This window comes from Talpa europaea, assembly GCF_964194135.1.
Source record: "Talpa europaea genome assembly, chromosome: X".
NCBI lineage: Eukaryota > Metazoa > Chordata > Mammalia > Eulipotyphla > Talpidae > Talpa > Talpa europaea.
This window is the reverse complement of record NC_140081.1, coordinates 6455639-6479166: the sequence shown is the minus strand read 5'-3', so window position 1 is coordinate 6479166 and position 23528 is coordinate 6455639. Positions and strand designations below refer to the sequence as shown.

At 47.9% G+C, this 23528-nt stretch overlaps 1 protein-coding gene across 1 annotated transcript; it reads left to right on the top strand.

Annotated features, from left to right (window-relative positions):
* Positions 1–306: 306 nt before the first annotated feature.
* ASB9 (ankyrin repeat and SOCS box containing 9) lies at positions 307–21360 on the top strand (the record flags this gene model as incomplete). The annotated part of the gene is made up of 7 exons (XM_084258291.1): positions 307–400; positions 7741–7820; positions 12397–12504; positions 14610–14760; positions 16373–16507; positions 17690–17881; positions 21236–21360. The coding sequence occupies 7 exons, from the start codon at positions 307–309 to the stop codon at positions 21358–21360; spliced, it is 885 nt and encodes a 294-aa protein (XP_084114417.1).
* Positions 21361–23528: the final 2168 nt, after the last annotated feature.

Sequence of the window (23528 nt, the reverse complement as noted above, 5' to 3'; positions counted from 1 at the left end):
TGATTGGTCTCGGTTTGGAGAAAAGGACGTGACATCAGCAACTCTGTCGACCTGGGCTGGGGGGCTGCTGTGGGCTTTGGCCAGCCTCCAGCTGGGGCGGAGTGTGCTGGAGCGCACGCCTGGGTGCCCGCAGGTAGGACTCAGATTACCCAGCCGGTCCTGGGCTCTGCTGCCCTGTGCTCTCCTCTCCTCTCCTGCAGCTCCACCGGTCACAGCTCTGGCATCTCCCCGGAGCAGGGGAGCATGGAATTTGGACTTTGCTGAGCACCGAAGTGGAACAGAGAGCTGTTTGACCAGCAGCTCACCATGGCCAGTGAGCAGCCGGGCAGCGCCAGCAACAAGCCCCCGGGGCGGGGAGACTCTCAGGACCCCAGGCTTGCTTGCAACCCGTTAATGGGAGGTGAGTCCAGGGACTGTGGAGCCCTTGCCGAGGGGGGTGGTGGACAAATTTGGGAGGGAAGAAGTGAGACAATGGTGGGGGGGAGGCTTCAGTGGCTCCTCGCGAGTTGTGGCCACGGCGGTCCCTGGGCAGAGAGATGCCCATGGCCTGCTGGTGTAGACCCTCCACTCATTCAGAAATGTCTGGAGGGTGCCATGGGCCACCCAGAGTTGAAGGTCACAGTGTAGTCTCCAGATACAACTTCAACTCTCAGGAATCCAATGTACCACTTCCCTGCCATGGCAGTTTAAAAGTTGTAAACAGCAACTTTTTGGCTGCTAATTTGTTTATGCTAAGGTCTTAGGTATTTGGCATTTAGGTGGGGCCCGGTTCATCACTGATGTTCTGAGTGTTGATTGCTTCGCTGTGAAGGGGGATTTTCTTTTAACCTTGGAGACTTGGCCAGCAGGCAGGAGTCGCACCTGTCAGGTGGTGTCCTGGCGAAGGTCTAGAGGCCAAGGTCTCGGGGCAGCTGTGCTTCCTGGGAGCATCCAGCAGGTGACCTCCTGTGGAAAGGATTCTGACAGAGGGGCCCAGGTATCCGAGAAGAGAGATTGTGCTGGCGGCCTCGTGGGCTGTACATACCTTTGCTGGTCAGGGGCAGTGACGGGGAGCCTGCAGGCAGCCAGGACTTTGCAGTCTGCCCCTCTCTAGGGGCTGGAGGAGCAAACAGAAGACATGAGAGCAAAACGCTTTCCCTCTGACTAACTGAGCGGAAGAGACTGCTCATTCACTCCTTTATCCAACTTGGCCTGTAGAATGAGCAGGATACTCGACAGTGGGGAGGATTTGGTTCATTGAAGGTAGAGCTGGGTTAATTGGATAGGTTGAACACTGGGAGCCCTTGAAAGCAGAGTGGCGCCAAAATTCTCTCTTTGAAATGAATTTGATAAACTTTTTTTTAAAGCAACAAACCAGTCACGGTGGGACAGAATAATTTGGTTGATTTCTGCCCAATGGTTTTACAGCTGAGTATTTTGTTTATTTTTATTTGCACATGACAGAGGTGCCAGCTACTTTTCACTGGAGTTTCTAAAGGTCCTCATCCAATCCTGGTTGGAGTGGGATGGAGGGGTGAGGTGGGCTCTGTGTGTGTGTATTCTCAAATGTATGGCACTTAGGAAGTGAAGCCATGGTCACTGCTAGAATGCAGTGTCTTGGAATGCAGGTAGCTCAGTGAGAACAAGTTTGGAGAGATGGAACCTGATAAGGAAGCTTTGAAAACTAGATGTGGGAGATTGACCTTCATGAGACAGGGGATTGGGAGCCATTGATGGTTCTGGAGCACAGGCCTGGCAATAATGAAGATTATAAGTAAATTCATCGAGCAGCCACCATCAGGATGGATTTTGGGGTGATCATGGAAGCACTTGCATATCTCCAGTGGTTCTCAAATTCTCAGTTGCATTAGCATCACCTGAAGGGTTTGTTAAAATGCACAGAGCTGGGCCCCACCCCCAGAACTTCTGATGCAATAGTAGGTTTGGGGTGAGGCCTGGGACTCTGCATTGACAAGAATCTCCCAGATGGTGCTGGGGGGCGGGGGAACCGCACATTGAGAACCCCACTGCACCAAAGCAAGTATTAAGCTGGCGTTTGGATTGAACTTTGGATACGACCTGACAGAGGAAGGAAAGGTGTGGGTGATTTCAAAGGAAAGAGCAATGAGGCTCTGCGGCTGATGAAATCTTGGGGCTCAAGGAGAGAAGGCAGCTGACATAAGTTTTCCAGCAGGAATGAATGTCAGCTAGGAGAGAAGTTGAGGAGGGCCTGGGGGGGGGAGCTGTCTTGGGAGCAGAGCAAGGAATAGAAGGCGCTGTAGTTTGAACAGAAAAGCGCCAATGCACAGTGTGATGAGGGGCTGGACGAACCCAGGTAGGACACAGAGATCTCAGGATGGCCTGCTGGGGGCTGTGTTGCAGTCCTGGAGAAGGAGGAAGTGTCTGCTGGCCAAGAGCTGAGCTGAGGAGGAAACTTCAGGACTGGTTACCAGTTGAGGATGTCAGACCAGTGATCTGGACAGAGGCAGGAAGAGACTTGGATGCTACCATTCCACAGGGGCCAAGGGAAGAGACATTTTCAAAGAGGCAGAAATCATAAAGCAGATGCCAGCACACCTCTGCTGCCCTCCCTCCTTCTTTGCATCTTATGGGCAAACTCTTATTCACCTTTTGCACCCTCTGACCACTGCCCCCAGGAAGCCCTCCCAGATTTTCTTCTCTTTACCCGAGTGGGGTCTTCCCCTACTTTGCCTGTCTTGCCCTTTGGGCAGCGCCTCAGTTGTAGCTGGATTGTATATGTTTATGCTTCTGAAGTCAACCTTGCTGGAGTGTGAACCACTCAGAAAGCTGTTCTCTAACAGCTGTGCCCAGCCAGTGAAGCGTTTCTCCGGGCACAGGGCTAGGTCAGAGTGAAATTAGGGCCCAAGTGTGGTTTGTCCGGGGCCTTTTTGCTGTTCCTGCCTCCACTTGGAGGCAGAGAAAAGGATAGCTAGATGGCGGCCCCCTCTGCAGACATTCACTCATGCTTGACCCCTGCCCTGCAGCAGTTACAGAACGGCTTCATTTCCTTGGAAAGATCTTGTTATGGGTTCATTTGAGCTGCCTCCCCAAAGCCACGTTGAAGCCTCCCCTCCGGTACCTCACAATGTGTGTGGAAATAGGGCCCTCGAAGCTAGAATTAGTTTGGATGGAAACATAATGGAGGAGAAGGAGCCCTCCTCCAGGGACGGGCGTCCTTAGAAGAGGCGTGAAGGAGGCAGGGAGCAGGCCGCATGGCGTCAGGAAGCCGCGGGAGGGTCCGTCTAGCAAGCCAAGCGACAGCAAAGATGGGCGGCCTCCATCAGAAGAGCACCCTCTCTGTGGTACTTTGTCAGGCAGCCCTAGGAAATGAATTCCTGCTTCCTCATGGACCCTTTGGAGACCACATGGAAGGATAAACAACCAACCGCCCATCACCCCAGTGGGCAGGCAACCACTGTGCCCATTTTCCGAGTCTGCCCTGTCGACCCGCGCCTGTAAAGAGATGCGTTTCCTCCCAAATCGAGAGAGAACAGACGACCCCGCCGGTGAGGACCCTGGAGAGAGAATTGCGGTGGGCAGGACCAGCTTGGCCAGCATTCGCCTCAGTGGGCCTTTCTGTCTGCCCGTCTGTTTCCCTTCCTCCTCTGGTGGTTGGTCCCGGAACCCCAGCGCGGCCCACCCGCCTTGTGCGCGCAGCCGCCTGCTAGGCCTCTGCCCCGTGGTGCAGACTGAGAGTAGATGCTCCTTCCCCGGCAGAGCACCCCGACCTCTCTCCTTCTCCTTGACCTTGCGGGCTGTTTCCCAGGACAGAGAGATTTCTGCTCCCGCACAGCGCTCGCGGCGGCGCTCAGAGCTTCGCTGACAGCTCTTTTCCGAGTGTACGAACTCGGGCATTTTAAATCTTTTCTGAAATAATGGAAATTTTTTAAAAAATCATGCCAGAAATTGCAATTAAAAGTGAAACGGCAGCCTCGCTAATGGGCTGCCGGGTTTGATGGAGACGTAATTTCAAAGAAAGGTGAGTTTAATGGCACTAATGGGTGGACTCGGGGAGCGGTTGTGTTAGGCGCGCTCCCTCCCCTATTTAACCACGAGCTGCACTACTGCAGCTGTGACGTGGACGGTGACCCCACTCAGCATCTATTTTTTGACACTATAACCACTAGACCCTGGCTGAGCAGGTGCTGGGAAGAATCTTTCATTTATACCCACACGAGGACTCGGAGAATGTGTCGTATACGATAATGGCCTTCGAGTTTCAGAGACTTGCCGGTCCCTGTTTTCCTTCTTCCTTTTTTAATTTATTGGGGGCCCATGGAAAAGGAGATTGTGACCTTGATTCTCCCCTTTGTCTAGAATCTCCTCTTACACATGTGGTCCCTGTGCTGGCAGGAATAGGCCCCTGCTTGTTCTGCTCGCTAGCTGCGCGCCGGAAGGCAGGCAGTGCTGCTGCTCCGTCTGACTGTGTGTGTTGAGTTTGTAACTGCTTGGGATGTGGCTCTGCAAAGCTGTGGAGAAACATCTTGCAGATAGTTCTTCAGTGTTTTTAGTAACCAGAGAGTATGTGGTCTAGCTCCTACTGCAAAGCATGGTGTTTGCTGGAAATGTGTGTGCGCGTGTCTACACGCACACACACATGTTCACGCTGTTGATGTCAGCGCTAGAAAAATATCGACCTTTTGTTACCATAGTTTTACATTTTTACGTAATCACTCAACTGTTCAGAGATGTGCTGAGGCCAAAGGCCTTGTGTAAATTTAAGATGAATTTGGGCTTTACAAGGACTCTGTTTTTCTTCTGGGCAGGAGTATGGGTACCTTATGGTAGGCTCACCCCATGAAATGACTTGAAATTAGAAAGGGACATCTCTCACGCTGCTGATGGGAACATAAAGTGGTAGAGCCACTTTGGAAAATAGCCTGGCAATTCCCAGAAGGCCAAGCTTTCGGTTACCATATCACCCAGGTATATATCCAAGAGAACTGAAGCATACATGCACTCAGAAATGCATGCGTGAATGTTCAAAATGGCATCATGCACCATCGCTAAGAAGTGGAAACAGTGCAAATGCCCCTCACCGATGACTGCAGAAACAAAATGTGCTCCACCTTAGCTTCGCAGTGCATACATATTACTTGCTAACACGAAAGGATGAGGTACTGCTAAATAGGCCAACATGGTTGGGACTCGAAACGTTATGCTTTGTGAAAGAAGCCAGACACAGAGGGCCCCGTATTGCGTGATTCTGTTTCTCTGAAATGTCTGGAACAGAAAGTCCACGGACACCGAAAGCAGATCAGACGTTTCCAGGGGCTGAGGAAATGGAAATGGGGGCTGCTAAGGGCCGAGGGTTTCTTTTTAGGATGATGAAATTACTCTAAAATGGATGGTGGTGATGATTATACAACTCTGTGAATATACTGAAAACAATCGACGTGTACATGTTAAACGAGTGAGTTGTTTGGTATGAGAATCATGACTCAGTAAGGCTGTTAGCTAGACAGCTAGATGGATGATCGATAAATAAAAAAGTAGATAGGTGGGTGGATGGTAGGTGGGTAGATGACAGTAGGTGGACAAGTAGATGGGCTGGTGATAGGTAGGTAGCTAAATAGACACGGATTGTCAGCCCCTGCTGCATGAGTCAGGAACACTGTTCCTCAAAGACACAAATGGTCTCTGCCCTGTAAACTCTAGAAATACCACATTCTGCCATGGAGATATAATACCTCCAGTAGCTTTTTTTTCCTTCTTAAAAAAGTACATAAATCTTTATTTCCCCTAAATAGAGGGAGTAATGGTGCCATGAAGAATGGATAGAAAGTAAAACCTGTTTTTGCCAACACTTGATAATATAGCTGCATCATTTTTATGCACTCTGAATAGAGATACACTTAAGGACCCAAATTACCTGCATGGACTGTTGAGGCTATTAACCCTAATTACCTGAGGTAGCCTTAAGAAAGGTTGAGAAGTGAGCAGCTTTATTTCTTAGCAGCTGAGCACTAGGAAGGAAAAAAGATTAATCCTCACAAACCTGGTGATCCCTTAGGGTACAATTGCAAATCTATTTAAACCTGATTTTCAAAACCTTTCTCAATTTTTGACTCTGTCTTCTCATTCAAGAGTCTGCATGGATGCTATTTTGCACCAGCAGCCACAGGGTAAAATGAATTGTCCTTCTCATCCTAATTGGGGAGAAACCTTTCCATACCTACAGTCTGGACTGTGGGCGCCAAGCCCTAGAAGCTGCAGTATCTCTTCCTGAGAGTATCAGGAGCCTCAGAGAACGCCATGAGGATCTATGCTTCTAGTGAAGGCCAGGATTTGGAGGCAGGAAAAACCATTTCACCTCAGGTGCCTCAAGCGCTGGGTGACCCAGAAGGACAGCATGGGGGGGTGCAGTGAGTAGGTGGCCTCACTCAGCTTTTGCCAAGTAAATTCTTCCCATGTCCATTTGCAAGGGCTCTCATTTGCTCCCCGAGGCAGATTTCCCAGGGCATTGACAGGCCGCAGCAGGCTGACCTCAGCTGAGCTACAACCTTGAACAGCACCTGTGGGTTCTTCGAAACTGGGATTGTAAGGAAGCTGGTCTTTGAATAATGTCATTTCATTCAACATTGTCTTGGATGTTTTTCCCCTCATCAATGTTATGAGGAAATGACATCGAATGGAGTAACATTATTTGAGGATCAACTGTGCCTGTTTCTTGGGTCTTCTCAGCTTTGAGCAGATCCCAGTTCCTTTCCACGGCACGGCTGGTATGAGACTGGTGCACTCCACTTGCGGGCACTGTGTTTTCTGACATATGCTCAGAGGAGCCCCCCCACCTTCATTCTCACTTCCTGAGGGGGTTGGTGCTGGAAATCAGACACAGCTGGAGATGAGAAACATTCAGGCGTCCGCTTCATTCAGGGTGTATCCACTCAGAAAGAGGACAGCGTGCCGTGTGCTGGCACAGGGCTAAAAGATTTCCTTCCTAGGAATGTATATGACCATAGAATAAATTTGCTATTTGAAACAGCAATGATGATGGCGTATAATCAAAATTGTGTGTTTAGAGCAGGATGATAGAAGCTAACAGGCGTTGAACCTGGGGTAAGTATATATTGCTGTCTTCCCTTACAGCAAAGGAACTAAAAACTTGGGGATCCATGACTCAAGTCAGAGGCTTAACCACATTGGCACACTGCCTTTGGGGATAAATCGTGTCCCTGCTTCAAGGTCAGACCAAACTTTGATGCGTGCTTGACATTGGGACAGGAAGTGACCCACAAATAGACACGGTTCTGTTTGTATTTGATTCCAAACCTAATGGTGTATGTAATCACATGATTACTACTATTAGTACGTGGCACTGTTTTACTGAGATGCCAAAGTTTGCATTTCACGCAGGAAACTAGACTGGCAACCGCAGCTTAATACACTAAAGCTGGTAATTAGTGGGGCTCTCACTTCACTGGATGGACCATTTGCCTTTGAAACCGGTGTGTAAATGGAAGTATAGTAATTATCTGCCAACCCTGACCCCGGTGACCTCTTTTGTCCTCAGCTGGGTCATGGCGGCCGTTCTTTCTTTAGCTATCTAGACCTTTTTTTTTAAAAGCAACTCTGCATATGAAATGTCGACAGAGAAGAGAAAAACTGACATCCTGATGGGAGTTTTGGTTGCCTGACTCTAGGCTGTGACCCATTGAGCCTGCTCCCATGGCCTGGCAAGGTAGCGCTCACAATCTAAAGTGTATCAGCAGATGTGACCTGTTCTTCCTCTCCCTACAGATGCTGTGTCTGATTGGTCTCCTTTGCATGAGGCTGCAATCCACGGCCGTCTGCTGTCTCTGAAGAACCTCATCAGCCAGGTAGGTAGCTTTTTTTGGGGAAAAAAAAAGCTCTAAATGGCTATTTGAGCAAGTTAGGTACTTGAAAATTCTTGAAACCTTCATTTCTGCCTTCATAAAAAGAGCACTCCAAACACCTACCTGTTTGTGAGCTCTTGCTGTGTAACAAACCACCTCAAGCTCAGTGGCATGGTAAAGGGACCATTTATTTCTTGCTCACCAGTCTTGGGGTTAGCAGATCTAGACTGGGCTTAGCTCCAAGCCATGGGTGGGGTGTGGGGGGTGCCATTCTACTGCATATGTATCCCATCCTTCTCTGACCAGTGCTGCCTGCAGAACTTCCTTCTCACTGCAAAAGACTAGGGCACAGCAGCAAGCCGAAGCATGCAGGAACCCTTCCAGTCAGCTTATGTCACCTCTGCTAGCATCCCATGGTCAAAAGAAGCCAGATCACCAAGGCCAAAGTGAGGGGTCAAAGAAGTACATGCTGTTAGCCTTGGGGTTATGGCACACCCGTGTATCATATTGCACTTTACAGGAGAGTAAGGAATTGAGACCGGAGTCAGTCTATTATGTTACCTCATACAGGTGTGAGAATTACCTGTGGCGACATTAAGTAAATTACCATCTTCAGTTACTGTCAATACACATGATATCTACTTTCTTATTACAAAACACAGAGCACTTCAGATAATCAAAGGACACTAAAAAAAACTTGCTAAACATATTTTAATAAGGGAAATAAGACCAAACATCTAAATGGTTATAAAACAAAGAAAAAAGGAAATTATAAAAAATAGTTTTTATTGGGTCCAAGAAAGGAGAAACTGAATGGGTAACTAATTATTCTTTGTTGTGGTAAATATTCTACAGTCTTTGTTTGCCAAACCATGCCTTTAAGTCAGGTGAAATCAGCAAACAGGGAATAGGTATTTGGATTTGTGATTTTTGAGATTCAAGTTAGTCTTAAAATGTAAATAAAAGGTGGAATGTGTCCTCAAGAAAGAATTGCCCAGAAGTTAACCAGGACGTAAGCATTTGGCTGACATCGTTTTTTAGTCCTTTTAACAAATGTAGAGGGTGGGTGCAGTTGTCCACATTTTACAAATGAGGAAACTGAGGCTCAGGGAGATAGATGCCGGCCCAAGGTCACACTTCTTGTCAGGTGATGGTGCCAGCATTTGCAGTCGATAGTCGCTCTGCTGTCCCCTCTCAGAGTTCTTAGTCCTCAGTGTGAACTGAGAGACCAGCGCCATCCGGAAATGGGCTGCAGAGCATGGAGTTCTCTGAGGGAGAGCTCCGTTGGCAGAGGCTGAATTTACGTTGTGAGCTGGGTCTCTGGATGGTTATGTCTTATCAGGGATTAGAAAAATGCACCAGGGGTGGAGATTTAGATGGCAGTGATTTCAAATACATATAGACAACATGTAGAGAATATTAAGAGAAAAGAATTTGAGGGCAAGTCCTTGAGACAATGCCCGCATTAGGCTGTGAAGCGGAAAGGACAGAGCCAGTGAAAGCAAAAAGAGATGGTCGGAAATCAGAGATAATTTCACGTAGAGCTGTTTTGAAGGCAGAGGAGAGGCTTCCCGAGGTCACAAGAGGAATATGTAGCAAATCCAGGGCCGGAGTGAAGGACAGAGCACGGTACCTCAGAGGTCATAAGGAGGAAGCCGCTGGTGATCTTTAAAAGCAGCCCCGGCAACAATGCGTTGTGGAAGGTGAGAGAAGGGGTCAACTTAGAGGTGATGGGGACAGACTGTTTTTGAGAAAAAAGGGCAGTGAAGGCAAGAGCGTTGGGTGGTGGGTTGGCAGAGTCAGGATTGTGGGGGGAGCGACCTTGAGAGCGAAAGGAAAGTGGCCTGAAGAGGAGCAAACTGGGGGTGGCCTGCGAGAAGGTGGAGGCCTGGGTGAGGCCTCTGGCTATTGCTGTGAAGTTGGCTGTTGCGCTGAGGTCAGCTGCTGGGGTGAGCGCATGCATTTCTTCCTCGATGAAAGGTGCAATGGGAGAAAAGAGGACTGGAGAAGTGCCGAGAGGCTTTGAGGAGTGGGAGGCGGGGAATGAAGGAGGGGACACCAGATGGCTCTCACCTCCTTGGTAAGGCCGGAAGGGAATGCAGTGTTGGAGGTGATGCACGTTCCAGAAGGAGTTGCTAACTGTGCAGGACAAAGGGAAGAGCCTGACCTTCGTTTAGTCAGTTGACTCAGCCTGGCTGGGCATTTGGGACGGGCAGGAAGGTGTCAGGTACTGAGCACTGTGCCTCTGTGCCTCTCGTGGGCGCCCCAAGACTGCACAGCCTTAGGGACCCACCCAAAAGAGAGCTCCTGACGATAGGTTGAGATTAGAAGACAATTGATAGCAGCAAAAATTTAAAATAAGCCATTCATTTGTCTTTTACTGAGAGCTCGTTGTGGACTGACCCCGGGTGAAATTCAGCCCAGCCTAGTGGGTTATATTGGGTCATATCCTGGCAGTATTATATGATTCAGACTTGTCAGTAATTGACGCCAGTCACCATGTTTCACTGTAAGTAGAACTATAGCTCAGTGGGAACCTGTCAATACAGTCCTAAATTTGCACAGGGAACCTTGACTTGGAGGAACCTCTTTTTAATGTGAATATATTGTGTGGTCAAAACTTTTTGTGCTGGGAATACTTTTTTTGTATTTGCACTTACCTGCATTTAAGGACGTAAATGTATAAGAATTAGGTGTTTAGAAATGGCAGTTGAGGGCCTCCCCGGTGGCGCAGTGGGTTGAACACAGTGCTGTGAAGCTGTCCGCAGCCTCTGCAGCACAGGTTCGATTCCTGGCCAGCCAGGGAGATACCCACATGTTGTGGCAGACCTCTCCTGTTGCGCCCGCTGCTCCCCTCAGCAGTGCTTTCGGTCTGTCTGCCTGTTATGTTCCCCACTCTGTCTCTGGTGAATCCTCTCACCCTCCCGTGCCTCTGGCCTGTACCCCAGCTATTGTATAAATAAAAAATAATCTTAAAAAAAAATGGCAGTCGAGCCTGGAGGAGTGTGCTTATAATGACGAAATACCTTATAAATAACTCCTTTAAAGGGCAGACTTCTCTCATCCCATGAGTAGACGCAAGGAGGAAAATGCCGTTAACGTTTTGCTGTGAGTTTCTGGTGTACTCTAGCAGTGGGAGTAAAAGAGATTGGGCAAATAGAGAGCATGAGACGGGGAACAAGGAGTTGAGAACAAATCTTTGAGGGCAATGCCTCCAATAAAAAAATAAAATAATGACAGTAATTAAATAGAAGATATTCCACTGGGAAGCCCAGGGGTAGTACTTGTGAAGCGATAAATAAAATAATTCAAGTTTTTCTTGAGTCAAGGGGTCAGTATGCATTTATTGGTGGGTACAGATGGGATCTGAGATTGTGCAGGCAGCAGAGCTGGTATGGTTATTTTGAGTCTTCCAGAACCCCTTCCTAGGCCCACCCCTCCCCCAAAGGCCCTGACTTCAACATCCTGTAGACTGGGCATGCCCAGAATGACTGCTTTTCTCAAAATATGTGAACTTGCCAGTCAGAGGGTGGAAGCCACGAAAGGACAGGCTAGAGAGGGGCTGACGTGTAGATGCCGCAAGAGTAGAAGGATGCGTGTTAGGATGATGGTGAATGAGGCAGTTTATTTGAATGACTTTAGGACAATGTAAACTATTCTGGAAAGAAAGGGTGCATTATATTACTAAGTCATGCATTAAACTAACCACACTCTTAACCCACATGCCCCGAGAAAAATAGTTTTCTTGTACTCCATGTCCTCCTGTTAAGGATAATGTGTTCCAAGAACAGGGGGTCTGAGATTCTGGGGTCCTTTTTGTGTTCTGCTTGGACCCATCTCCTGGAGAGTACATTTTCTAAGAGGTTGATGGTCTCACAGCCTTCCAGACCCTTGTTTCTTCAGACCTACACTACCCAGAGTGAGAGCAGTTGTCCCTGTTTCGGGACTTTCCGGCTGTCTGTGGAGGATCACCTGTGTAAGTCATCTCTTGCTGTGTAATAAATGATCCCAAAACTTAGTGACTTAACGTAGCAAATGTATTAACTCACAGCATCTGTGGGTCATGAGTCTAGATGCACTTTATCTTGGTCCGGAGTCATGACTCAGTAGCCAGGTGCAGGCCAGAGTTGCAGGCCCCTGAAGGCTGGGCCATGGGAGGAGCGAGTTTCCACTCCCGTAGCTGCTGGGAAGCTTCCAGGCTTCCTGGGTTGTGGGCTGGAGACCGCCCTGGGCTCCTTGTCACAGACCTCATCAAAGCATGTGAGGGGACAAGAGCGAGTGGGGGCGAGATGAAAGGCAGTGTTGGTGTGTAGACCTATGAGTTCAATGGCTGCATGGTCATCTCTAGTAGATCTTGGCAAGCTTCTCCTGAGTGGTATCGTATTATGTTCCCACCACCAGCAATACGAAAATTCCTCCTTTTGTTTTTTGGTGGCAGTTTTTTTTTTTTTTATATGCTTGTTAACACTTCAGTGTCAGATTCTGAGCCAGGTTCACTTTGAAAGGAATTGTCATCATGCTGGACTTGTGCTTGAACTGTGCTTTGCACTGCTTCCCCTACCTGTTTTCCTTCCTGCAGGGATGGCCTGTGAACCTCATCACAGCAGACCGTGTGTCCCCACTCCATGAAGCCTGCCTCGGAGGCCACCCCTCTTGTGCGAGCATGTTGTTAAAGCATGGGGCTCAGGTAAGCGCAGCTCAAATAATACCTTAGAAACCATAGATGAAAAATGACTGCTTCTATCCCTGCTGAATAATTCCCAGCATTTTTGATTAGTCTGACTTGAAATATGAAGAGGAATATTTTTCAAAAGTATTATGTCCATCAAGCTTATTTGTTTTAGTGATAGATGAAATGCTGAATTTTTAGCAAGGAAATAAGAGTTTGAGTATATATCATGTTCTGGAACCGTCGCTGCTAATAAATAGCTGTTAGATTTCTGCCTTCGTTCTTAGGGAAGGTAGTGAAATATTATAGAAAACACATGACATTTGACTTCTTAAGACCTGAATAATGGTCCCAGCCATCTCTACCATTTACTCACATTGGGAACTTGCACAAGTAACTGAGCCAGTGAGCTGTCGAGCCTATATGTGGTAAAGGGGGAAATCACAGAGGTTGTGTAGCTTATGGTGGTATGATGAAGACTGAGAGAGATAAGGCCTGTAATGATTATTTGGAGACAGCATAATGATATCCTAGAGGAAGAAGGAAGACACAGCCACTGAATTTGAAAGTAGGCACCAGAAGCCTTCCATAACTCATGCTCAAGTGATGGGAAAATCTGATCAGAAAATTACATGTAGGTTTCTCATATTCTGTCAACCAGTATTGACGGAGCACTTAATATGTGCCTAATTCTAAGGGTTTTTTTTTTTTTTATAAAAGATTTATTTATTTATTTATACAAGCACTGGGTACAGTCAGAAGCACGGGAGGGTGAGAGAATTCACCAGAGCGGGGAACAGAACAGGCAGACTGACGAAATATGCTGCTGAGGGGAGCAGCAGGCAGCAGGAGAGGTCTGCGCACCATGTGGGACCCTCGCCAGTAGCCGGGGATCCAACTGGTGCTGCAGAGGCTGCGGGCAGCTTCGCAGCCCAGCGCTCAACCACTGCGCCACCGGGGAGGCCCCTAATTCTAAGGGTTTTTTAAAGAAACTTATAAACTCCATAAGGAGACAGCCAGATAAACAGGTTAGTGAATGGAACACTGGCTACTTCAATAGATAAACTCCGATCTCTCAGTAGCCTGTTACAATTAAAGTTTATTTCTGGTTCAACTCAAACTCCAGCGTGGGGGTTCCTAGTTGGGTGGCTCTTTTCTAAGGAAGATTCAAGGATACAGGCTCCTTGCACTCTGTTGCTCTGCCATCTTCAACAAGCAGCTTCAACAAGTGTGCTTTTGGGGTCAGCTCCATTCCAGACAGTTGCAAGGGGAAAAGATGTGGAGGATGGTGAATGCAAGACCTTTAAGGGCCAGTCGTGGTGGTGACAATCCTTTTGCCTACATCTCTTGGCCAGAACTCAGGCCATGTCTCACTGCCAGGGAGGCTGGGAAGTATAGTGTAGTCACATGCCCAGGAGAGTGCAAATAGGCCCATTGCATGTATAGTGTGTTGGCCAGAGCAGACAGTTACAGTACACTTTTATGTCTACTAGCTTTTGCTGTGTAAGAAGCCACCCACTTCAGACAACAGCCATTTATTTAGCTCACAGTTTCTTGTTTTGGCTGGACAGTTCTGGCTGGATGGTTTCAACTGACCTCAGCTGGGTTGACTTATGCATTTGCGGTTAGCTGATAGGTCAGCTGGGGCAGCCTGGTTCATGATGACCTTGACTGGGATGTCTGGGGACACAACATCTCTACATCGCCTCTCATTCTGTAGCAGCTGCCTGGACTTGTTCACCTTTTAGCAGGGATTCTAAGAGCAACCAAAGAGGAAAGCTCTCTGCTTGGGCCACATTTGCGACTGTCCCATTGGCCAAAACAAGTCATATGGGGGAGCCCGAATTTAAGGGTTGGGAAGTAGTTTGTAAGCTGTTGAAACAATCCTAACGCATGGCAGAGTTCATGTCCCCAGGAAGGGCATGGAGGAGATAGAACATTCAGGAACATTCTTGATGCTTTACATTCACAACCACCTTGTGGAATTTGGTATTTTTTCCCCTCATTTTTTTAGTTGTGGAATTTAAGGCTCTGGGATGGTAAGTCCTAGCTTGACAGTGACAGAGCTAGATTTAAACCCAGGCCATCCCGCCACGTGCCTTCACCCTGTGCTTTTTTGCTAGGTGAACAGCATCACGACAGACTGGCACACACCCCTGTTTAATGCCTGTGTCAGCGGCAGCCAGGACTGCGTGGATCTACTCCTGCAGCATGGAGCCAACCCCCACCCTCTGAGTGACCTGGCGTCTCCAATCCACGAAGCTGCTAAGAGAGGTGAATGTGTTCAGAATTTACGTTTTCCACCCACTCCTTCAAGGGTCGGCTTACTGTGGAAAGAAAGAGGAGGTGGGGTATCTTAGAGCAGTAGCTCACCAGTGGATTCTTAGACCCATTGACTCAGAAACTCCGGGGTGGGGCCCAGCTGACTGTGTCTGGCTTAACAAGCCCTCCAGGGGGCCGGATGCTCAGTAAGTTTGAGAATTGGCCTGGTCGTGCATTTGGAATGGTGTTCATGGCGGCATTTCTGGAACAGGGTCTGATGCGTGGCACACTAGCCGTTAATATTTGTGGACTATTTTATTGAACCCACAACCCCATGGAAATCAAGGTATTTTCTAAAACAGTTTATGTTCTCCTATTTTAAAGCCTTAAAGGAAGATTGTCTCAGAACTAATCTAAGTTTGCTAAGTGAAACTAATGTTCAGTTTTGGAAATATATTACAGGCAGTTTGGGATAATTCTCTACTCTCTCCCCAGCTTTATTGAAGTATAATTGACAAATAAAATTGTCTGTATTTAGGGTATGCAATGCGATGATCTGATAGGTATTTGTGCAAAGACCACAATCAAGTTCATGAATGGATCTGTGACCTTGCATGGTTACCTCTTTTGTGTTGTGTGTATGTGTGTGTGTGTGTGTGTGTGTGAATGTGTGATAACACTTAAGTTCTCTTCTTAGCAAATTCCAGCTATACAACATAGTATCATTAACTATAGTCAACATGGGGCACACTGGCTCCCCAGAACTTACACATCTGTGATAGTGCTTTTTATAAAGCCACAGTCTTTCCGATATTCTTAACTCTAGACAAAAAGTAAAATTGCAAGTTTTGCTTTGCTTCAGTGTTCATAGGCCCCACGGTCACGACCAGACCTTGCCAGAGGGCTTTCTATTTATTTCCCCAATGGCTTTCACCCCATGGCTTCCCATGATCCTTATAGCAGACTTATTTGATTGGATCAACTCATAATTACCTCCCAAAGCATTGACAGTCTTTCATTGAGAGACATGCTAACTCATCATATCCACTACGCACGTAGCACTCAAATGGTATAACCAGAGAGGTGCAAGGGAGCAGTATTTAAAGTATGACCTTCTAGACCAAGGAGGAGTGGTTCAGCTCTCACCGAACCTTGTTGGCCAGACTGGGCCCAGCTTAGGTTGGATTCCACAGCTTCTTCTAAGGCTCACATGTGTCCTCTGAGACTTGTCTGTCCTGGGGTCTGCCCTAGGAGCGGTGGTAAGTTTCATTCTGGGTCCCAGAGCCTACCCAGCATCCACCGTCAGTGCCTGTTTCTCTACAGCGCTCTCCAGTCTTACTTGGATCTCTCATCTGTGTGGCTACAAAGGCACAAACGATGGGAAGAGGTGGGTGGTTACAGGGTGCTTACCGTGGCTGGCAGGCTCCAGGGGCTCTGCAGAAGCTGCAGACCGCATCTTCTGCTTCACCTGTGCGTGGACGACAGAGCTGAAAATCATTCCCTGTTCTAAGTAAAGGAAATAGCTTTTGGCCCCATGGACAAATGTGGGCAAATTTAAACACAAAAAATGGGGACACTGTTGTTTTCCTAGCTGAGTGTTGTGCTTTGTCTTCGCCGGCTGCAGGCCATGTCGAGTGCATCAAGTCCCTTGCTGCTCACGGGGGCAATATTGACCACAACATCAGCCACCTGGGCACGCCACTGTACCTGGCTTGTGAAAACCAGCACATTGCCTGTGTCAAGACACTTCTGGAGTCAGGTAACACAGAAAGCAAAGTGAAGCCAAGAAAGAAAATGAAAAATCAATTAAATGTCTTTTCAAGTTTGCTGTAATATAGCAGAGGAAAGCGCGCAGGCCAGGGAGTCAGCCAGGGTTGGGGTTCACGGGAACGGTATTCCCATGGGGAATTAGGTTAAATGCTTTGAACTTTGGTTCTCTCACTTGTAATGAGGATAATGATGATGCTGGTGATAATACCCTCTTCCGGGGGGTGTGAGTAATCAATGATTGTTAGTTTCTCCTCCCTTTCCTCGCCTTCCCTCCCTCTGGCTAATCATTATGAGTTCCTGCATAACCTGTAAAGTTGACGGATTAGGACCGTCTTCCTATTTGGGGCCTCTTTACTAGTTCTCTTTGATTTAGAAATTGAACTTGCCCCATTTTTAGCCCATGGTAATAAAGAGGTTTTCTTCGCGAAAGCCTGTGGACCATCCTTCCTTTTCACTTCCCTCCTTGTCCAGTCTCCACTTTAACACCATTTCATCACCTCCTTAATTATTTGAGTCTTGTTTGTTCTTCAAGACTCCAGTAATCTTTCCCTCCCCAGTTCACAACAGACACAGATTCCCAGAGACAGGCACTAGGCAAAGCTGCCTGTCCCCACATACCACGGAGGGAGCCAGCCTCCAGGCTGGGCTGGGGATGTGTGGTGAGTGTAGGCATGGGATTGGGTGGGGGTGGACCTAGAAGTCCACTTTACTCCTGAAGAGCAGGACTTTGCCGCCTGCCCTGTGGTCTTGGCCTAGGAGATGCTCTTACAAGTTGATCACTTTTCACAGTCAGAATTATGCAGTCCCAAGGCCCAGATTAAAACCCCACAGCAGCTGCTCAGTGAGAGTCTGGCCACTTGCTATGGACCAGAGTCCACCCTCCAGCCTCACTTCTGGGCTGTCCTGCCTAATATTGGGCTCCTTCCATAATAAATGTGCAACTTTCACACCCCCAGAATTTGTCTTGTAGGTATCACGTCTATGCCTAACACTCACAGACTACAGCCCATGTATATTCGGTCACGCTTCTCCATATTTCATTAAGTAGAATCAAGTCATCTTCCATTTTCTGAGGAAGGACAATCCCATACCCCTTTGGGGGAATTTGAAGGTCCAGTGCTTAGAGAAGGACTCTGCTCCTCAAATGACCCTCTGTTGTCCGTCTGTGCAGGAGCGAACGTGAACCAAGGCAAAGGTCTGGACTCCCCTCTCCACGCGGTGGCCAGGGTGTCCAGCGGGGAGCTCGTCAGCTTGCTCATGGACTTTGGCGCGGACACCCAGGCCAAGAACGCCGAAGGCAAACGCCCCTTGGAACTGTTGCCACCTGAGAGCCCTCTGATCCGCCTCTTCTTGCAGAGAGAAGGTGCTTCTCCTTTGCCTGAACCTAAGCCCTAGTCCGTAGGCTCCTGCACGCTCTAGTGGGAGGCAGGTACTTAACCAGTTTTAACTTCCTTAAAATAGAACGTTCTCCGCTGTGGCCAACTGTGGGGAGTTGAGATGATGTAGCCTTCATGATGTGCAGGAAACCATCTTGTTTGGCATGTCGTAGACGGGCCGTTGTGATATCTGATAATTCATATATGGGGGAGGCCAGTTTTCAAATGTTAATATTAAAGTTATGTAAAACAGGCTTTAGAATGAGGGGACGGAGACCTCTTTGGGGTGGTCCTGTGCCCTGGGTACTGCAGTTGGGCTGAACTACTGGGCCTTTCTTTGGTTTCTGGGTCTGAGAATGCAACTGATCAAGCATTATAAGGTATTTCACTAATGCGTCACAGTAATGTGAAGACATTTACTATTTTTAGTTAATGTACACTAAGTTAATCTACCCACCCCCAGGAATAGGAAGTGACACTCTGAGCCTGACAAGCCTACTGTGGTGGAGCAGCATGCTAGGGGGCGGGGGTGCTTTCCTGGCTGCAAGGTCGGGGTGGCTTGGGGTGGGGAGCAAAGACCCTCAGACTGTATTTGCAATTGACCCTAAAATTGGAGAGCAGCTAGCCCTGGGCCTTCTTTTTCTAGAGTGTGACTTTGCCAAGTATTAGGTCTTGTGGGGTTCAGCGCAGGCTTCCCTACCAGGAGGATTCTGATAGTGTATAATCTGGTCATTTTTCTCCCCACACTCTGAGAATCCCTCTTCCTCCTGCTGGGTATTGTGGCCAATACCCTGCCCGGAGCCCCCCAAACAAGGCTTACACTCCCCAGGCAGTGTCAGCAGGGCTTGGAGAGTGGGACCCCAGGCTCATGGAACCATCCAGTGGAAATCCTTTGATTAAAAGCTACAGTAATCATCGGGTGATGCTACCTGCATTGTCATGATTTCTTGTTTCCAAGCAATGCTGTTTATATCCGCATGGCTGACCCTCCAGCAGGCACGAGACAGCTTGATGCTTAGCACCCACGATGTTTTTAGGGCCCGCAGAAATGTTCTAATTTCTTAAAATCTGAAGGAAAACCATAACTAAAACTTCCTGGGTTGAATTCATTTTTATACCCACACAGTTTAAAATATATTTTTTTTAATTGAGAAAGGCATCCCAGAGGTGGAAGAGCTCCCTAAAATCAAGTCCTGGACCCAGACATGTACACAAACATGGATGTGCCTATATAGGTAGCCCCAGCGCCGCCCTCAACAGATTGTCTCACTGGGTTGTCAAGTGCCCACTGCTTGCTCCTGACCACTCTCCTGCCCAAAGCCGCTCTGGGGGCCTGTGCTGCTGCTGCCTCCTCTCCTTCACGCCGTGGTGACCATGACCCATGGCTCCTCGGGTTTATGAAATGCCACTTACCTCTGGAGATAACAGGCACGACTTGGGCTTCCATAGCTCATTTTGGGGGTTCTGGTGAGGTGACCTCTCAGCAGTCTGGAAGCCCAGAAGAAGTGGGGCCAGGCAAGCAGATTAACACAGCAGTTTCTGTCTCTGGGCGTCCCTACAAAGGCTTTCAAGACCATTCCCACTCCAGCCTCTTCAGGAGCAGCTGAAGCGGTGCTCACTCAGGCGGCACAATGGAAAGGACAAACGACTCTCTGCCCAGCAGGATAAGAGCCGCTCCTTGACCTTTAGAGCATTCTGAGCTTGCGGGGGGAGGAGGGGTGTGGGGGTCAAGACCCCAAGCAAAATGGCCATTCTTAGAGAAGTAGCTGCTCTCTGACTGAGGAAAGCAACCTCCCCGCCCCCTCCAATACCTGCAGGTGCCAGTGAATGGCTGCCCAGCTGTGGCGGTCTTTATCTGTGTTTTCATGGAATCCAGGTGATGGGGTGGAGCACCCCACTGATAGTGGGTGGCAGGTCTGCTCCTCCTAGTTCTGATCGCTCCTTTTCACCCTTTAGCAGTGGCGGCACAGATGCCCCTGCCAGTGTCAGGCCCCTCTGGTTGGTCACGCCCTTCGGAGTTCCTTATCGAGATGAGATTACTCTTGCTTTCCCCACAGTGGACTTTTTGTAGCTTGTGGGAATATGGCCTGAGCACTCTCAGCATTACAGAGAGCGCCCTCATTTCCACAGGGCCCCTCTGAATGTGCTGTCAGGGCCTGATGAGCAACCCCACTCTTACTTCTCTCATGGTACATGTGTCTCTTTCCACCTCTCTTTGCTCTCCATCGCCTGAGAAGTGGGCATTTGTGCCCTGTGGTGGTGTCCTCAACCCTGGCTGCCCACGAACACAGCACGGGGCGTGTGCCTTACACAAGCCCAGGTGCACAGGTCCCACCCAGCTGTCACTGAAGTGACCCTTCTGGGGTGGGGCCCAGTATTACCTGGTTTAAAGTCCCCATCCCCCAGGGGATTCTGAAGTGCAGCCTGGATTGAGGGCTGCTGTGTTATGGGGTTCTTGGGGGGAGGTCTATAGCTTTGCTAGATTGTTTTTCTAATAACTAAAAATGAATTCTCATTAGAGTTTGGGGCGGGAGTGTGGATGAGCAATCATTTCCCATTCTCTTACCCTCTTACGGGGCTTTTGGCCTCGGCTCTAGTTACTTTGGAGCCTGCTGGTGAATGTCCCGTGGCCTGCAGTGGCACTGCTCCCCCAAGTTGTGATGACCAGAAGGGTTTCCAAACATTGCCAGATGTCCTTGGGGAGCCAAATGCCCCTCCTCCCTCTTGCCCAACCCCCTGTGGGCAGCCACTGTCCTGACAAGTTAACACATAGGGTGCTCTGTGGGCAAGGTTTATGTGGGTTCACTTCTCACCTACGAGTTGAATCATTGGGGTAGCTCTGAAGGCAGAATATAAAAATATGGCTTAATAAGTGTCATATGACTGCATAGCATACATACCCTGTGATTCACTGATAGCTTGTTATAGTTGAATATCTTAAAATTGCTCAAAGTAGAAAATAAAAATATTTGTATATAGAAAGAGGACCTCATTTTTTTTTAAAGATAAAACACCAAAAAAGCCACTAAATGTGAATTTTTATTTTCATCATTGGGAATTTTGTATAGCCTCATAATCCCCAAATTTGTTCCCATAAGCCTCCCTTTGTGCGAGTAAGCTTTGAAGTCTGTTCTACATGCGACCCTAAGACACTTGTTTCAATTAGATTCTAGAAAAGAGTGTCCTAAAAATGTCTCTTGCAAAAAGCGGAAATGGTCTTATATAGGACCTCATTATTTCCTGTAACAATGGTACAGCTTGTCTGCTCTCACAGATGGAGAGGGAAAGTGGTCTCAGGCCCATGAACCCCACGTGTGACTTGTCTTGTGATCTTCCTCCAGGGCCCCCTCCTTTGATGCAGCTCTGCCGCCTGCGAATCCGGAAGTGCTTTGGGATCCAGCAACATCATAAGATCACCAGACTGGTCCTCCCCCAGGAGCTGAAACAGTTTCTCCTACACCTTTGAGGGTGCCAAGGGAATATGGAGTTACAAACAACAGACCAATGCTACCACGTCTTGTGGCTTCTGGAATTTTCACATCGGTCCCATTTACAGAGCTTGGCTAGTTTTCTTCAACGGGGTTTTTATGTTCAGTGGCAACACACTGGGTACTTTTGTGCTATTGGTAGGAAGGCAGGAAAATTGGAAGGGGATGGCTCACACAACTAATAGTTTTGAACATCTACTACTTGCCAAGACTGAGCTAGGAACACGTTATGCCTTGTGTAATTTAGCCTCACGGCCACCCTGCTGCATGGGTGAGCTGCTTTCCCCTGCTGCAGGGGAGACAGCCTCAAGGAGGTCATTTTGTCCAGTTGCCCATGCGAGGATAGTTTTTCTGGGGCTGACCTGGGGAGTGTGGAGTGGGGCAGAATTTTCCCTTTTTACTGTCCTGGCTCCATCTCCATGACATGCAAAGGGAGATGAAGAGGAAAGATTTCTTTGTCCACGTCTGCCATTGTTTAAAACCCTTCCCATTCTTAGGACAAAACCACAACTGCCCTAGTAGAGTAGAGGAGTCAGTTTTGCCAACTAAAATGTCAAATATATTTCAGATACATTCTAGAACTGCTACTGTCGAACACAGCACTGTGGCTACTGGCCCAGTGGGTTTTCAACTAGCACTGGTTTGGCTCCCTCAGGGACATTTGAGTGTTTGGGGGTACTTTTGATTGTCACAGCTGGGACACCTTGTGGGTAGCGGCCAGGGCTGTTGCTAAACCTCCCCGCCACAAAGAATGATCCAGCTCAAAATGTAAGTAGTGCCACAATTGAGAAACCCTATGCTAACCTCGTGTGGCCATTTAAAAAATAGAAATTAGATAAAATGAAAAATCTACTTCCTCGGTGTCAGTAGCCACATTTCTGATGCTTAACAACCACACACAGCTAGTGGTGTGCTATATTAGACGGCACCCATAACATCGCAAAAAATTCTATTGCTCCAGCATTGCAGAAATTTCTGTTAGCACCCTCCAGATACTTGGTGGATGGGTTTGAACTGCCATTCAGTTTCTGATTTACTTGAGACCTGTGATTTGATTTAATAATGAAGGCAGTAGTTTCAGTTTTCTCTCTGAGAGAGGAATTTGGAGCTCCGTTGAACTGATAAAAAGAAAGAAAATATTGTACATACTTAAGTCAAATCCTTACCTGTATGATGACATACAGCCTAAAGGATCTCTCAAGATAGTCCAGTATAGTTTCCTGTGATTCTCATAGTCTACTTGCTATAGAAAAGACACTATAATGCCCAACTAGTTTTCCAGCAGATGGCGCTGCTGCCACATGGTGGCTAAAGCAAAACGGTAGCTCCTCATAAATGACCCATTGTAAGATGGTTTACAGCATAAGCTCTGGAAATTTCCATCCGGGAATGAAAACTTTGTAATGATCACTTCCATTGGCAACAGATTTCCTTTTCCAAACATTGAAATGCAACTCTCTAGAACCTCACCTCCCTGCTGCTGTAAAAAAAAAATGCTTGATCTGATCGTGTTTACATTTGTAACGGCTCAGGATGTAGACAGCTAATCAACACCAGCATCCTGCGCTCACTAATTCATTTAGTCCATCTCTTCGGGACATAATTAGTGAGGGCCTGCGTCTGTGCTCTAGGCGCCGGTGGGGCCACGGTGGAAAGGAGCCGCGCGATGCTGGCTCCGAATCTTCCACTCCAGCCGGGGAAATCATTTGCTAAGGAGAGAGGCGCTGGAGGCCTTTTACTATAGGTTTTGGTGGTTTTTTTTTTTTTTTTGAAAACTCTAGTTTAAAAAAATATCACGGCTTCTCATATAAAATGTGTTGGACAGACTTGCTTATGTCAGTCTTCCCTCAGCCAAATTCCTCCAAGTTTAAGCCAGGAGTGTAGGGAATTAGGGAACAAGCATTTTTCTTCAATCTCCCAGTGAACCAGTTCGCATAGCCTTGTAAGAGACGGTCATTTCCGCAGGTGGGGACATCACGGCCACCGCCCTCGCGTCCGTTTAGGAAAATTTCAGATCACCTCAGCTAGCACTGCTCAAAAAGAAGATTCTGTTTAACTTGGAAGTCTTTTTTTTTTTTTATGAGCCTAGTGGTGGTTCCATTTGTCGGTGGTCTACACCTTTGAATGTTTTATCATCACCATCTGG